Source organism: Pantherophis guttatus, chromosome 2 (genome assembly GCF_059756535.1).
Source record: "Pantherophis guttatus breed Tessera chromosome 2, ASM5975653v1, whole genome shotgun sequence".
NCBI classification, from domain to species: domain Eukaryota; kingdom Metazoa; phylum Chordata; class Lepidosauria; order Squamata; family Colubridae; genus Pantherophis; species Pantherophis guttatus.
Window position 1 is genome coordinate 105,261,904 of NC_142064.1, and position 13,832 is coordinate 105,275,735.

Here is a 13,832-nt window from a genome sequence, read left to right on the forward strand (position 1 = left end):
CACATGTCCACCATATATCATAAAAAGTACTCTCCTTGCACTTGCATTTCCAACAACTAAAAGAGCTCTGGTAGCGCAGCAGACTAAAGCACTGTTATTAACATCAGCTGCCTGCAATTACTGCAAGTTCAAATCTCACCAGGCTCAAGGTTGACTCAGCCTTCCATCCTTTCTAAGGTAGGTAAAATGAGGACCCAGATTGTGGGCGCAATAAGCTGACTTTGTATAAATATACAAAAGTATGAAGGTTATTGCTTAACGCATTGTAAGCTGCCCTGAGTCTTCGGAGAAGGGCGGCATATAAATCAAATAAAAAAAACAAACTATTTGCAACAGTCTTATACATCTTTGCTGGTTTATCTGGCATTAAATACCACCAGTAAATCATTTTATAAAAATTCTCCTTAAGATTATAATTCAATATGAATTATATTCAGTTTTGGCCCAGCTGTCCCCAACCTTTCCAACTTGAAAAGCGGGGCATGGAGGGGAGAGGGAATGGTTCTGTGTGAGTGGTGGTCACACCCACCCTCCGCTCGCACAAATGGAGCTTCGCCTGTTTGCAAGTGCGCCCATCATTCACACAAGTGGAGCTGCCTGTGCACGCTTGCCCACTTCTTGCACGGCCCAGTTCCAAATGAGCCACGGCCCAAAGGTTGGGGACCCTGCTTTAACCCACATATTTTTCCATTGGTCTAGTTATATATTATACCAAAACGTCTTGCCCACTGAATTAAACAATGTTTAACATATTCAATTTTTAGGTTTAATTGTAGCAACCTTTTATAAACCTTGGCTATCAGATGTTCATCATTAGTAAAGAGTAACATTTCAAATTTATTTGTATTTGTATCTTTCACTGAAAGATTAGTAAGGGAGAGAAAGAAGCCCTTATTTGTGATTTCAAGGAAATCAGTTAATTTAGAAATTATTTTGCATGATTGATCATAGGTGGCTTGATCTTGGCTGCTGATTACTCTCAGCTTGAGTTAAGAATCCTTGCACATTTTTGTTCTGATGATCGGCTGCTCCGGGCCTTTGGTAACAACGTTGATGTCTTTAGAAGCATTGCAGCTGAGTGGAAGAAGATTAATCCTGAAGATGTTGGGAATGATTTAAGGCAACAAGCTAAACAGGTAATTTTGAAAATATACATTTTTCTTGAGATATCAATTTAGTTGAACAATTTTTTTAAACCTTTCTCTATGCCCATGATTAAATATTTAATCAGGTATATAATATAAATTTTGTATCATGTTTGGTGTATATGAAATTTCTAGTAAGTTGAAAATTAAGAATATCATAGTTGAAAATTAAGCATCATGGTATTTCATTTAATATTTAATGTAATTAAAAAACAGCTTTACTACAAAATAGAGCTGTGAAATAGACATTTTACTTTGGCCACTAAGCTGGGAGTGTATTTCATTAATTAGAATACCTCTATTGTATTTTATTACTGGGTTGATCTGTAATATTTTTCAAGATCATATTTAGGAAATCTAGGAAACCTATCCCATTAAGAACTGCCCAATTCCTAATGCAGATAATCCTTGACTATTATTTATTCAGCGACCATTCAAAGTTATGGTGGCAATGAATAAGGGACTTATGACTGAGATTGTAATGCCCCCACTGTCACATGATCAAAATTTGGGTGGGTGGCATCTCACCTGCCCTTATAACCGCAGGAGCATTCAATTCCTCTCAACTCCCCTCCCCCCAATTTCTGATCTTTTGGCTACCCCAAGGGTCCCCAACCCCAGGACTACAGCTCACTACCGGGCCACGGGAGTAGTGGTCAAGCACGCATGCATGAAGCTCCACTCGCGCGAGCGGTGGACCTTGTGCTCATGTGTGAAGCTCCACTCGCGCATGCGGAGGGCATTTGTATGCGAAACTCCATTCACATTGATGGAGCTTCACACACGACTACAAGTACCCTCCACTGACGTGAGTGGAGCTTCACAAGCACACGTGCGAGTGCATGCAGCTCACGCGAGCGGAGCTTTGCGTATCAGTGCAAGCATCCTCCGCTCACACATGAAGCTCCATTTGCACAAGTGGAGGGCATACATGTCTGCCACTTGAGCCAATGGAGCTTGCACATGCGCATGCCATTCACACACACACCTCTGATCCTGGCCGGACCACCCCACACTGGCAGAACTGGAGCTAAAGAAGAGGTCAAACAAAGCCTCAGAGAAGGCCACACCTGGCTTTTTCCAAATTGTACACAGCCTTCTCACAATGTTTTAGAAGGCTTCTGAGGCCTTCTGAAGCATGGCAAGAAGATCTCACACGATTTGGATGTGGCCTGAAGAAGAAGGCCTGGAACGGCTGGCAGCTGCCTGTTATAGGGTCAAGCTGGGTGCAGTTCCGCAGCTGCAGGAAGAAGAAGACAGCAAAGGTCAACTGAGGTGGTGGAGTGCAACTGTGGCTAGGACTGGGTTGGGCAGCTAAGCTTTCCTGGGGTATGGTGGCTTTGCACCATGCTGCTGGGATTTGCTGAGGCATTGCTGTGGTTTTACACTGTGCTAGTGGAGTGGCTGGAACTTCCTGGGAAACTATGGCTTTGTGCTGTGCTGCTGGAACTTCCCAAGGCCCTGCATCTTTGTGCCAAGTAATTGGGGTGGCTGGAGCTTTGCACTGCACTGCTGGTGCAAAAGGTGGGGTGGGGGGGGCTGAGTCTTTGCTGCAGCTCAGGGGTTTCTTGCAACCCTAGACTGTAGCAATGCCAAGAAGCCTCTGAGCCACAGCATGGAAGAGCCACAGGGTTCTGGAGCTGCTTGCTGCCCACGAGGCAAAGGGCAGGATCGCTAAAAGGGCAGAGATGGACAGGGAGAAGATGGGGAGGGGGTGTTGAAGAGGAGGCAGTCCCTTACTTATCAGTGCTTGAGGCTGGGAGGAACTAAACCTGGAATGGCTTGAATTGGGATGGGCTGTTGGCTATCAACTGATGGAATTCAGTAAACAACAAGTAAAAATGAGTGCCAGCATTACCATTGCTAAGCAATGCAGTTGCATGATGATGCTTTACCACCATGTTGCTTAGTGATCAAAATTCTGTTCCCAATTGTGGTTATAAATCAAGTACCACCAGTACCTTTCTCTCTTCTGTCTCCTCAGCTGGCAGAGTCCTTCCTTTCCTTAAATAGAAAACTCTTGCTTGCTGGCTGATCATCTTTCTCAGTCTCTGAGAGCAGAGAGATCTTCATGGCAGGGTGGCCAGGTCCAACTCTCCTCTTTCACCACATTCCCCTGCTTGAAAAGCCTGATGTTGTGGAACCTATTAGAGCAACAGGGAATCCTGGAATTTGGTGTTGCTGGTGTGAGAAACTTCAGGCTGCCAGTTGTGTGGTCTGTGCAACAAAGCCTCACTGTTTCTGGGAGAACTGCTGAGTCAGGTCAAGGGTAGCCATAGTTCCATCATTAGCTTACTGATCTTCTTCCTGGAGTCTTTCCAAGGCCTATCTTCTCTGTATGTGGCACTTAGTACCCTGTCCTGACTTTGCATCATCCTGATTGCCTACAGTGGATTGCAAAAAAGAGGCTCAATTTTGCAGTGTTCCTATATATTTCAATAATCCTAAAATAGTAGAATAAATGCCAGTTGAGATTGGTCTGAAAATTTGCAGAAAACTAGACTAGAGCTGAAGATGTCAGCTGTACAATTAGGGTAAGACTATAATATGAATCATAGTTTCAACTTCACTGTGTGAAAAAGGAAATATTGATAAGGAATATTATAGCAATTTTCCATTGTTACCAGATGGGCAATTGATTCATGCTGATATAAATGCCCTATATTGAGTATGAAGTATATTATAAAAACAAGTGGGTTTTTACCATAGTCAACACTGTTAGGTTTGTTAGGTATTTATCATATGTAGCAATTGTGTAAAGTTTAGAAATTTCAAAATCTTTAGAAGAGGCTGACAGAAGGCAGACGAAATGAAGAGGGGAAAATGTAAATATAATTTGAGTTTTACAATTAATTAGATTCCAAAATAGAATGTATGGATTGAGATTGTAAATGCCAAGAATGTTTGACAAGCTTTCTCATATATTTCTTGGCATAAGAGAAGGATATGAATTAAATAAATGAACCCTAACATTCTACCACATCGAAAGGAGCTTCTGCGTATGTAAGTCCCCAAGGAGACAATGTTGGCTTTTTTCTGCTTCTCTTCTAATTATTGTCCTGGGTGGATTTATAGAAAACATTGCAGTTTTCTGCAGCACTAATAAGTTGTTTACCTCTCTTCTGTGTGTTGGCACTTTTGTTTCTGCCTCTATTGTCTTAAAATGTAATATTGTATGCTGCCCAAAATCTTTTGTGAGATGGGTGGCTATGTAAATTGGTTTAATAAATACTGGTAAATAAACAAATAAATAAATAATCATCCTTCTGCTTTTCTGAATCAAGATTCTTTTTTTTTCATGTCATATGAAACTAAACTTTTAAATTGTGATCTCACAGTTTAGTGAGCCAGCCATTGCCCCAGATCAAAACCTCAATTTGTGGCAGGAAAATTATTCTCCATCAGCCATTTTGCTTCCCTTCCCTTCAATCTTTTGATGCAAAAGTAAACATTGTGAAGGAACTCAGTTGGAAGGAATTTGTCTTCCCTTTTATAAAGACTTTTAAGTAAAACAGAGTTAAATAACAATTCACTGTATAAAAAGGTAAAGGTTCCCCTCGCACATATGTGCGAGTCATTCCTGACTCTAGGGGATGGGGCTCATCTCTGTTTCAAAGCCGAAGAGCCAGCGCTGTCCGAAGACATCTCTGTGGTCATGTGGCCGGCATGACTAAATGCCAAAGGCGCACAGAATACTGTTGCCTTCCCATCAAAAGTGGTCCCTATTTTTCTACTTGCATTTTTTACCTGCTTTCGAACTGCTAGGCTGGCAGAAGATGGGACAAATAATGGGAGCTCACCCTGTTATGCAGCACTAAGGATTCAAACTGCTGAACTGAACCTTTTGATTGACAAGCTCAGCATCTTAGCCACTGAGCCACTGCGTCCCTATAATTCACTGTATAGTGCCCTTAAAATTACAAAGCTGAACAAACTATTATTCAGCAAGTAAAATCTAATATTTCAAATGAAATAGCAGTTTTGTGCCAGTAAAATGTCTTATTCTTGAATCTTGTTGGTTATTCATTAGTAAATTAGAAAGTTATCATTTTTCTAGATTTGCTATGGAATAATCTATGGAATTGGAGCTAAATCCTTAGGGGAGCAGATGGGTGTTCAAGAAACTGATGCTTTGTGCTTCATTGAGTCCTTCAAATCAAGATATCCAGGTAAAGATTGCCAGTGATCTATTCTTCTTGGCATCCTTGTTCAATAGTTTACTAAATGCAGTGATGGTTCAGTGTTCTTCATGGACAAGTAGTCCTCACTTGCTGCATCACTTAAACCATCGGTAAGTGATGCAGCAAGGTAGACTATATATATTGATGAAGCTGTCTTTCCTGCTATCCTGTTTGTGTATGTGCATGTTAGACAGAGAATGAAAATCTGAAAGTGTTATAAATAAAACTGCATTGTGAAACATCAAACTGTCTGGTTCACAGAATTCCTAGATAGTGGAAGCATAAGGGCGTGATACCTGGGAAATCCCACATTCATTTATTTATGTGTGAATGAACTAAGGGCATGCAACGATAGGACACTTTGTATGGAAAAGTTGTGAAGGGAGATCTGTTTTGGTTAACTTTCTTCATTTCTGGGGAAAACAAGTTATTGCTGCTGCTATTCAGTAAACAATTATTGGAAATTTGAGATACATCAACAGATTCAGATCTTCATAGCAGTTTGGAATCAGCTCTGGAACCATTTGTTCTCACTATGTTACAGAGCGTAGGACATGCGTTTCTTTATTAATAGCTGTGCCTCTATGTGTATGTAAATGCAGCACATTTAATTTTTTCTGTTGAAACAACTCTAGAAAACTTCTGGTCACGCTATTTATCCACTAGAAACACCTCTTACCTCCTTCCTCTTGACAGAGCATTGTTTCCCATGTTTGGGAGACAGTGGCCGTGAAAACAATACAGTGGGGTTTTTTTTAAAGATCCGCACATGGAAACAGTAATACTGCAATAATGCCCTTTGTATAATAATAATAATAATAATAATAATAATAATAAATATATTATCAGAAAACATATCATCATATATCATCAGAAAACAAATATATTTATTTATTTATTTTATTTTATTTTATTTCTATACCGCCCTTCTCCTGCGGGACTCAGGGCGGTGTACAGCCAAGATAAAACATAGCATATAAAATTTAAAAAACAATTTAAAAAACAATTAAATAATTTTGGCCCAAGTTTAAAACAACCCAATTAAAACCGAATTCAATTAAAAACTGAGAGGATGGGATCAAGCCAGCCCAGCTAGATGGAATAAGTGTGTTTTCAGGGCCCGACGAAAAGTCCGGAGGTCTGATATTGTGCATATCTCACGATATATATATCGTCCGGAGGTCTGATATCGTGCGTATATATATATATATATAAAATAATGAGACAGTCGACCACCTGATCAGTGGATGCAGCAAAATTTCACAAACTGACTACCTACAACGCCATGACCGTGTTGCTAAGATCATTCACTGGAAATTGTGCCAGAAGTTTGGATTTGAGTACAGCAAAAACCACTGGGAACATCAGGTTGAGAAAGTTTTAGAGAATGAGAAACTCAAGATCTTGTGGGACTTTAGGATTCAGACTGACAGGCACTTGGTCCACAACACACCTGACATAACAATAGTTGAAAAGAAAGAAATATGGTTCATTGACATTGCAATACCTGGTGATGCACGGATTGAAGATAAGCAGCAAGAAAAAATCACAAAGTACCGGGACTTGCAAATTGAAGTTGAGCGACTGTGGAAAAAGAAATCGTGTGTTGTCCCGATTGTAATTGGAGCCCTTGGAGCAATACCCAAAGGGCTACCCCGCTATTTAGAAATTCTAAATTTGCCGAACTTGAACATTTTGACTCTACAAAAAACCACCTTACTCGGAATAGCTTACATCCTCCGACGATACCTTAACAGTTCTTAGGTCCTTGGTTAGGACTCGAGCTGCTGAGCTATTAACCAGCCTCAAAGGCTGTGAATCTCACTAAAGATTAAATAATAATAATAATAATAATAATAATAATAATAATAATAATAATAATGAAATGTAAGACTTAAGCATGAAGCAGTGTAAGGTAAGACATTCCTTAGATCTATGAAGTCTGAGTGTTGAATAACAGTTGCTAAGATAAGGAATTGTTAGTAAAATGATATTGCTAGTAAATGATATTGATAATGATAATTAATTAATGATATTTATTAAAAATTAGCAGTATATCTGTGGACTCAACCAGGGATTTATATGATGAACTGATAGCTGACACCAGAAATGACATATTATTTCATGTAGGTATTCAGAAATTCCTGAGAGAGACAGTGAAGAAGTGTACCCGGGATGGGTTTGTGCAGACAATCATGGGAAGGCGTAGATACCTTCCAGCAATTAAGGAAACAAATCCTTACAAGAAGGCTCAGGTATAGTGAGAAACAGTTTGTTAAATTGCTACATCTCTGTACTCAACCTTCCTAGTGGTGCTGTTCTTGTTCTCTGGATACTTATGTGTGATCTTACCATTAATTTTCAAGCATTGTTTGTTGTATTCCTAATTTCTTCTCCCTGTTGACCTGTCATTGCTGTAATCAAATTGCAATATAAACCATTTCTACCCACTCAGGATCCACATCTTGATGAACTATTTTGTATCTTCCTTGCAGCTCACATTGATTTTAGTGAAGTCCAGGCTTATCAATATAATTCTCAGCTCTCATTCTTCCATAGAGATGTAGAAGTAACTTCCCTTGTTTCTAGTACTCAGCCTTGTTATTTATTTCAGCGCATTCCCTCCAAAATGAAGCATGTAAACACCAGAATGAAAAACCTGGTGGCTTTGCGTTGCCTTGGAAAGAAGAGCAATTCTAGATATGTCAGTTGCCTAATCCTTATATATTGAAGGATTGTGAGCCATCTGTTTTTATTCAAAATCAGTTCAGGCTTCTGATTCTAATATATTTCATTCTGTTTATATCTTGCTCAGTTTAACAAATTATCTGCATTTTTTGTTTTTGATGTACACTTAAAAAGAAACACCTTTCCAACTTTAAGTTTTAAAATTATATCAACCCAAATGTATGGATTTTAATGCCAACTGTATGTATTGATTTGAATTCTCTTTAATATTCTCTTTAATATGATAAGCTCACCATTTTTTTTAAAAAAAAAATTCCTATCCTAAAATGCAATGCCCCAGGTCTCCTTAGTAAAAGTACCGCATAGAGGAGTTTAGTTGTGTTGCTTTACTACAGAATTATTCTTTTAACTGCCAAATCACTATTTCAAACTATTTCTGCAAAACTATTTCTTCATTGTTCTTCTTTCTCTTTTTTAATTTAAAATTCCATCCTTATTTATTTGTTTGCTTGCTTGATTATTATACTTGTACTCACTTAATACTGTAGGTATTAGTTCTTTAGATTTGTCTGTTTTCATCTGTACTACAGAACACAGAAATGCTGTAGGAACTCAATTATTATTTCAGGCTGTTGTTATAAAGAAAGAGACACACACAGAGAAAGAGAGAGAGAGAGTTCCAAGAAAAAAATTAACATTCTCAGGTGAATATAGATTATGTTGCCTATTTATAGCAATTAATTTGTTTTCACTTCTGCACTGTGATTTTCATGAACTTTAGGCAGAGAGGCAAGCTGTAAACACAGTTATCCAAGGCTCTGCTGCAGATATTGTTAAGGCAGCCACAGTGAATATACAGGCACAGCTAGAAGCTTTACCTTCAACAGTAAAATCTTTTGGACATTTGGAGAGCTCATCCCCCAAAATATTGTCAGGTCAGTCTTTTTTTCTTCCTCTGTCTTTATATTTAGTATCAAATGTTCTAAATTTTAAAACTATGGGAAACACCTACTTTCATATAAGAAGGTCATAAAATGTTTGCTCCTTTTTCATAGCTTTTGCCATATATATTCCTGATTAGGTTTTGCTTTTAGCCTGCCTCAAAACACTAAATATTCCTGGCAGACATTTCAAGTTGGCTTTCTTGGGTTCTGTATCAGTTAAAATCAATGCTCAATTACATTTTCATTTGTAGATGAAAAATGTAGTCAAGTAAGGATAATATTCTAAGGCTGTTTCAAGAAAGTAAAATAGTCAAGTCTTCTATTATTTTTTGGACAACATCATTAGGATACAAAAACTTTTTAACAAGTAAGATTTGGGGAAAACCATGGGTCACCAGGCTGATACATTTGACCCACGGGACCTTAAATGATGTCCTCCCTCAATGTTCATTCAGAATTCAGAGACAGTGAGGGATGCCAATAGCCCCTCTCTCTCATCATCTGACTTATGTCATAACTTCTGGGGAAAGAGGCAGGTCTAATATCTGTCTCTGCTTTTCATCAGTTAGACATCTAACAAAATGAAAAGTAATTTTTAATCAAGAAAAGAAAATATTTTTTCTGTTTATGCAGGAGAGGAAGATATCCATCTTTTAGAATATTCCCTCTTCTTACATTTTTAACGTCAGTAAGAACCATCTGAATAAACTTCAGGCTTTGTAAGAAAAGTACAAGGGAAACAAGAGGCGTATTCCAGGATTCCTTGTATCCCACATCTGCATGTTATCCTTAACAATAACCATTATATAGATTCAGAAAGTGATTGCCTACATCTTTTACACAGGCATTGAAAGTGATGAAATTGCCCCTTTTATTCTGATTTAAACAGTTTATGAAAATACAGTACTCAACACTGGGTTAATAGAAAAATAAAAACCACTCCTTTCTAAATTCTGTACAAATTCTTTACAAATCCATCAAACAGAACAAAAAAAGAATAAAATGTAATATAAAAACACTGGGGTAATAACAAAATAAATCTATAATACTGGTTCTGGTATAAAAATATAGAACAATAAAGAATGAATTCAAATAATGAAAAGAAATACATTCTTTATTATTGTAAAGTGTTACATTTATTTTTAATTTCATAGTGATTCCTAAGCCTGGAAAGTAATTTACATTTATAATATAATAGAGCCACGGTGGCGTAGTGGTTAGAGTGTAGTACCGCAGGCTACTTCTGCTGATCACTGGCTGCCAGCAGTTTGGCAGATCGAATCTCACCAGCCTTAAGGTTGACTCAGCCTTCCATCCTTCTGAGGTGGGTAAAAGGAGGGCTCAGATTGTTGGGGCAATATGCTGACTCTCTAAACCACTTAGAGAGGGCTGTAAAGCATTGTGAAGCGATATATAAGTCTAAGTGCTATTGCTATAAGCATTGTCCCCTTTTATTAAAATCAGACCCTTGGCTGTTCTATTTCCCGAATTCTGAATTCAATCAGAAATGGTAAGGCACGTGTGTCAAATTTGTGATGTCACATTGCCCTCGTGGCATTTCACGACGTTTTTTCCCTTTACAGAGCTAGGGTGGGTGTGGCCTGTGCATGATGCATCCAGCCTCCGGGCCGCCAGTTTGACACCCCTGTTGTAATGGAAAAAATAATCAAAATGAGAAAGTTGGAAAGCACTTGGCATTAGGCAAAATACAATGGCTTTTTCAGGAAGGTGATCATAGCTGGACACAGTTTGTTTGCCTAGCCAAGTTCTTCAAAGTGCGCATCAGAATCAAATGCCATAGATCAGAAAAAATCAGAAAGGAACTTAGGAAGAGTGACATGGTAGCTGATAGAACCAGCCTTTCCTCTGCTAAGTCCAGTATAACACTGCAAAATATCACAATAGCTGTGCAGCATTTGCTTAAATATTTCAGAGGCAGGAAAATATACCTGGTGTTCAGCTTCCTCATCATCCTGTTTTGTTTTTTTTTAATTTCAGCATTCTTAAGATATCAATGTTTTGCTAAAATGTAATGCCAAAATAATATATGTTACTCTAAACACGTCCTGACTAATGCGGGTTAGAACAAAACAGTTATTTCTCTACAGGCTTCTATATTCATTTTTAATACGAATGTAGCTTTGTTGAATCTATTGGCTTAACAAACTCTCCTGGTGACTTCTACTTCCCAATTATTTCAGGGTTTTCTTCACTAAGCACTACCACTGCTTTCCTTTGGAGGGCAACATATTTCTATTCATGTAGCAATAATGACAATTTATAACTTTAATGTCCTTTGAAACTGTTATTTTAATGTTTAAATATGCAGTGTTTATTCTTCTAGGAAAATCGCAGAGGATGAAAAAGAGGGAGGTTATTCATCCCAAACATGGAGGATTCTTCATACTCCAATTGCATGATGAACTTCTCTATGAAGTTGCAGAAGACAACATAATTCAGGTATGAGGGTGAGGTTTCATTCCCCAAGCCTGTGGGTTGGTTTCCGAATATTTCATTTCCAGGCTAAGTAACATCTTCAGTGGAGTTTAGGGGATGTCAGTGTCAGTGTTCCTCTGTTTATAAAGGCTTCAGGTGTGGGTGTGTCAAGTGAGGGTCTTGTGATGGGTCTTGTGATAAAGAGATTACATCAGTTCCAGTCATTGGGGGGAGGCGGTTTGCATGGGTTGGTTGAGGGCATAATTCAGGTGTGATTATAGAGTTTCCCTGAAATCCTTACAGACTGGTTGTTATCTGTATGGTTATCAAGTTGACTGCAAAGAATACAGTAAAAACCCAAAGGGAAGTTAGCAACTGTTCAAAATCGTTATTGGACTCCAATCCAGTTTTGTCCTCATGTTTAGGTCTACATCTTATAAAGTCACTTTAGAGAGAAGTTGCATTCAGAGCTGTAGGGAATGAAGTGCAAATTGGTTGAATGTCTGATGGAGATTCTCAGTCATCCAGATCATGGTTGTCTCAAAGATGCTTTTTCAAGAGGCAAATGGACTTTATTTTTTCTTTAAAGATATTTCGCTTCTCATCCAAGAAGCTTCTTCAGCCCTGAAATTGGCTGATTTTTCAGATTACAAAATGCCGTTCATGTATGCTTGGGCTGAGTTTCATGAGTATATGGTTCTGCATTTTTTTTAATGACATAAAATGGATTGATTCTTTGAAAGTCAGTTGTGTAATTACCTTTTCAGATTCTCTGAATCATTGTTCCTGCCCTAATATTAAAGATACTCTGACCCACTTTAAATATTTATTCAACTTTGATAACTAGTAAAAAAGAAAATTTGATGAATCTCATGGTAACCATGCACTCAGTTATTTTTCTAAGCCTATATTGTTGTTGTTTTCAGGTGGCACAGATTGTTAAACATGAAATGGAAAATGCTGTAAAACTCTCAGTAAAGCTTTCAGTAAGGATCAAAATTGGGCCTAGCTGGGGAGATCTCCAAGACTTGGAATTTTGAATGATGAACAGACGTTTGTAATGCACAATTCTATGAGGAAATGGACACTTAGACATATTTCTTTCTTTTTTTACACTGATACATCCCTTTAATATCTCAGAAAAAAAATCTAAACCCCCTGAATTTAATCCTGTTAAGAAAATAATTCAGATGTCATGATATAACTAAAAATCACTATGAAATTATTTCACTAAATAGTATTAATTCCTGGTAATATCTTAGTGATTCCAAAGTCCATATTTAACTGTTAAAATATTAATATAAGATTATTTTTTAAATGCAATGCAGTTAGGAACAGCTAGAAGAATGAGTTATATTTTACTAGTACAGCTTTTTTATGAAGAATATATATTTAATTTATTTCACTTACATAATAAAATATATGAATAATAAAATGAAATTAATCTATTTTGCTGTGTGTAATTTGAATATAAGAAGTATCTGTATCTCAGGTTTCTGTAATAATTCCATGATTTTTATATGCCAGGTAATAACCATATATATATATATGATCTTTATGAGTTTTCTTATATATAAAGGAGAGTACAAAATATGAAATGCACCCTGCTAAAGGTAAATTTATTCCATGTAGCACATGCATGAGATATCTGTCTATTACAGGACATGGTGGGTGATTGGAATGTTCCTTGATATAATACAATATAGTTTTATATTTAAAAATATGCAGTCCATTCCTTTGTTTTATTTTTCATCTGACAAATCCTGCATAGTGTAGCTTACTATTCTGCTTTATATTTTCTATGTGATGTGAAATCAGTCAATGAATTTGCTCACTTTGTTCCATAATATACTTCATCACTTACTGTAAAATAAATAGAGGCATGTTTCTTCTCTTGAGCTGCATTTGAAAATTAACTTTGCATTTGGAACTTTCACTTTGATCATCAAAAAGTCAGTATAGAAGATAATTATACAGAAAAAAGAAATGAAAACATGTTAATATAAAAAATCTGATTACAAGTAAGTCATAATTTAGTGCAGATTATAAATTGATACCAAATTGCATTTAAATGCAACCCAAAATTTAGTTAATGTTTAACATTAATTAAAGTTTAACATTAGTTAACACGTGCATATTTGATGTTAGAACATATGCAATTGTGATTAAGATTTTAGACATTGCTAATCTTCATGCAAAATGGACAAAAGGAAAAGTCTATCAGGGAAAAACTGCAAGTTTGAAAAAAAAGAGGCTTCTTAGAGCAAAATTTCGATATAATTGAATATGACAGGTCCTAGCAATACTAAAACTGGAGAAGATATTGGAATGCCTGGATTTCTGGCAGATTTTTTTACTTTCATTTTACTTTCTATAACTATTCTGTGAACCATAAATTGAAATCATTAATATATTCTTTTTATCCTTTATTGCAATAT

The 13,832-nt window shown here is 37.1% G+C and overlaps 1 protein-coding gene across 1 annotated transcript in view; it reads left to right on the top strand.

Moving 5' to 3' along the window:
* POLQ (DNA polymerase theta) overlaps positions 1-13,117 on the top strand; it is a 65,411-nt gene extending 52,294 nt beyond the window's left edge. The window contains exons 25-30 of the mRNA XM_034411123.3: positions 952-1,136; positions 5,203-5,314; positions 7,457-7,581; positions 8,796-8,949; positions 11,303-11,418; positions 12,321-13,117. Of these exons, the coding sequence (XP_034267014.2) occupies positions 952-1,136; positions 5,203-5,314; positions 7,457-7,581; positions 8,796-8,949; positions 11,303-11,418; positions 12,321-12,434 (806 nt within the window). The 3' untranslated portion in view covers positions 12,435-13,117. The remainder of the gene's footprint in view (positions 1-951; positions 1,137-5,202; positions 5,315-7,456; positions 7,582-8,795; positions 8,950-11,302; positions 11,419-12,320) is intronic.
* The last annotated feature ends 715 nt before the right edge of the window (positions 13,118-13,832 follow it).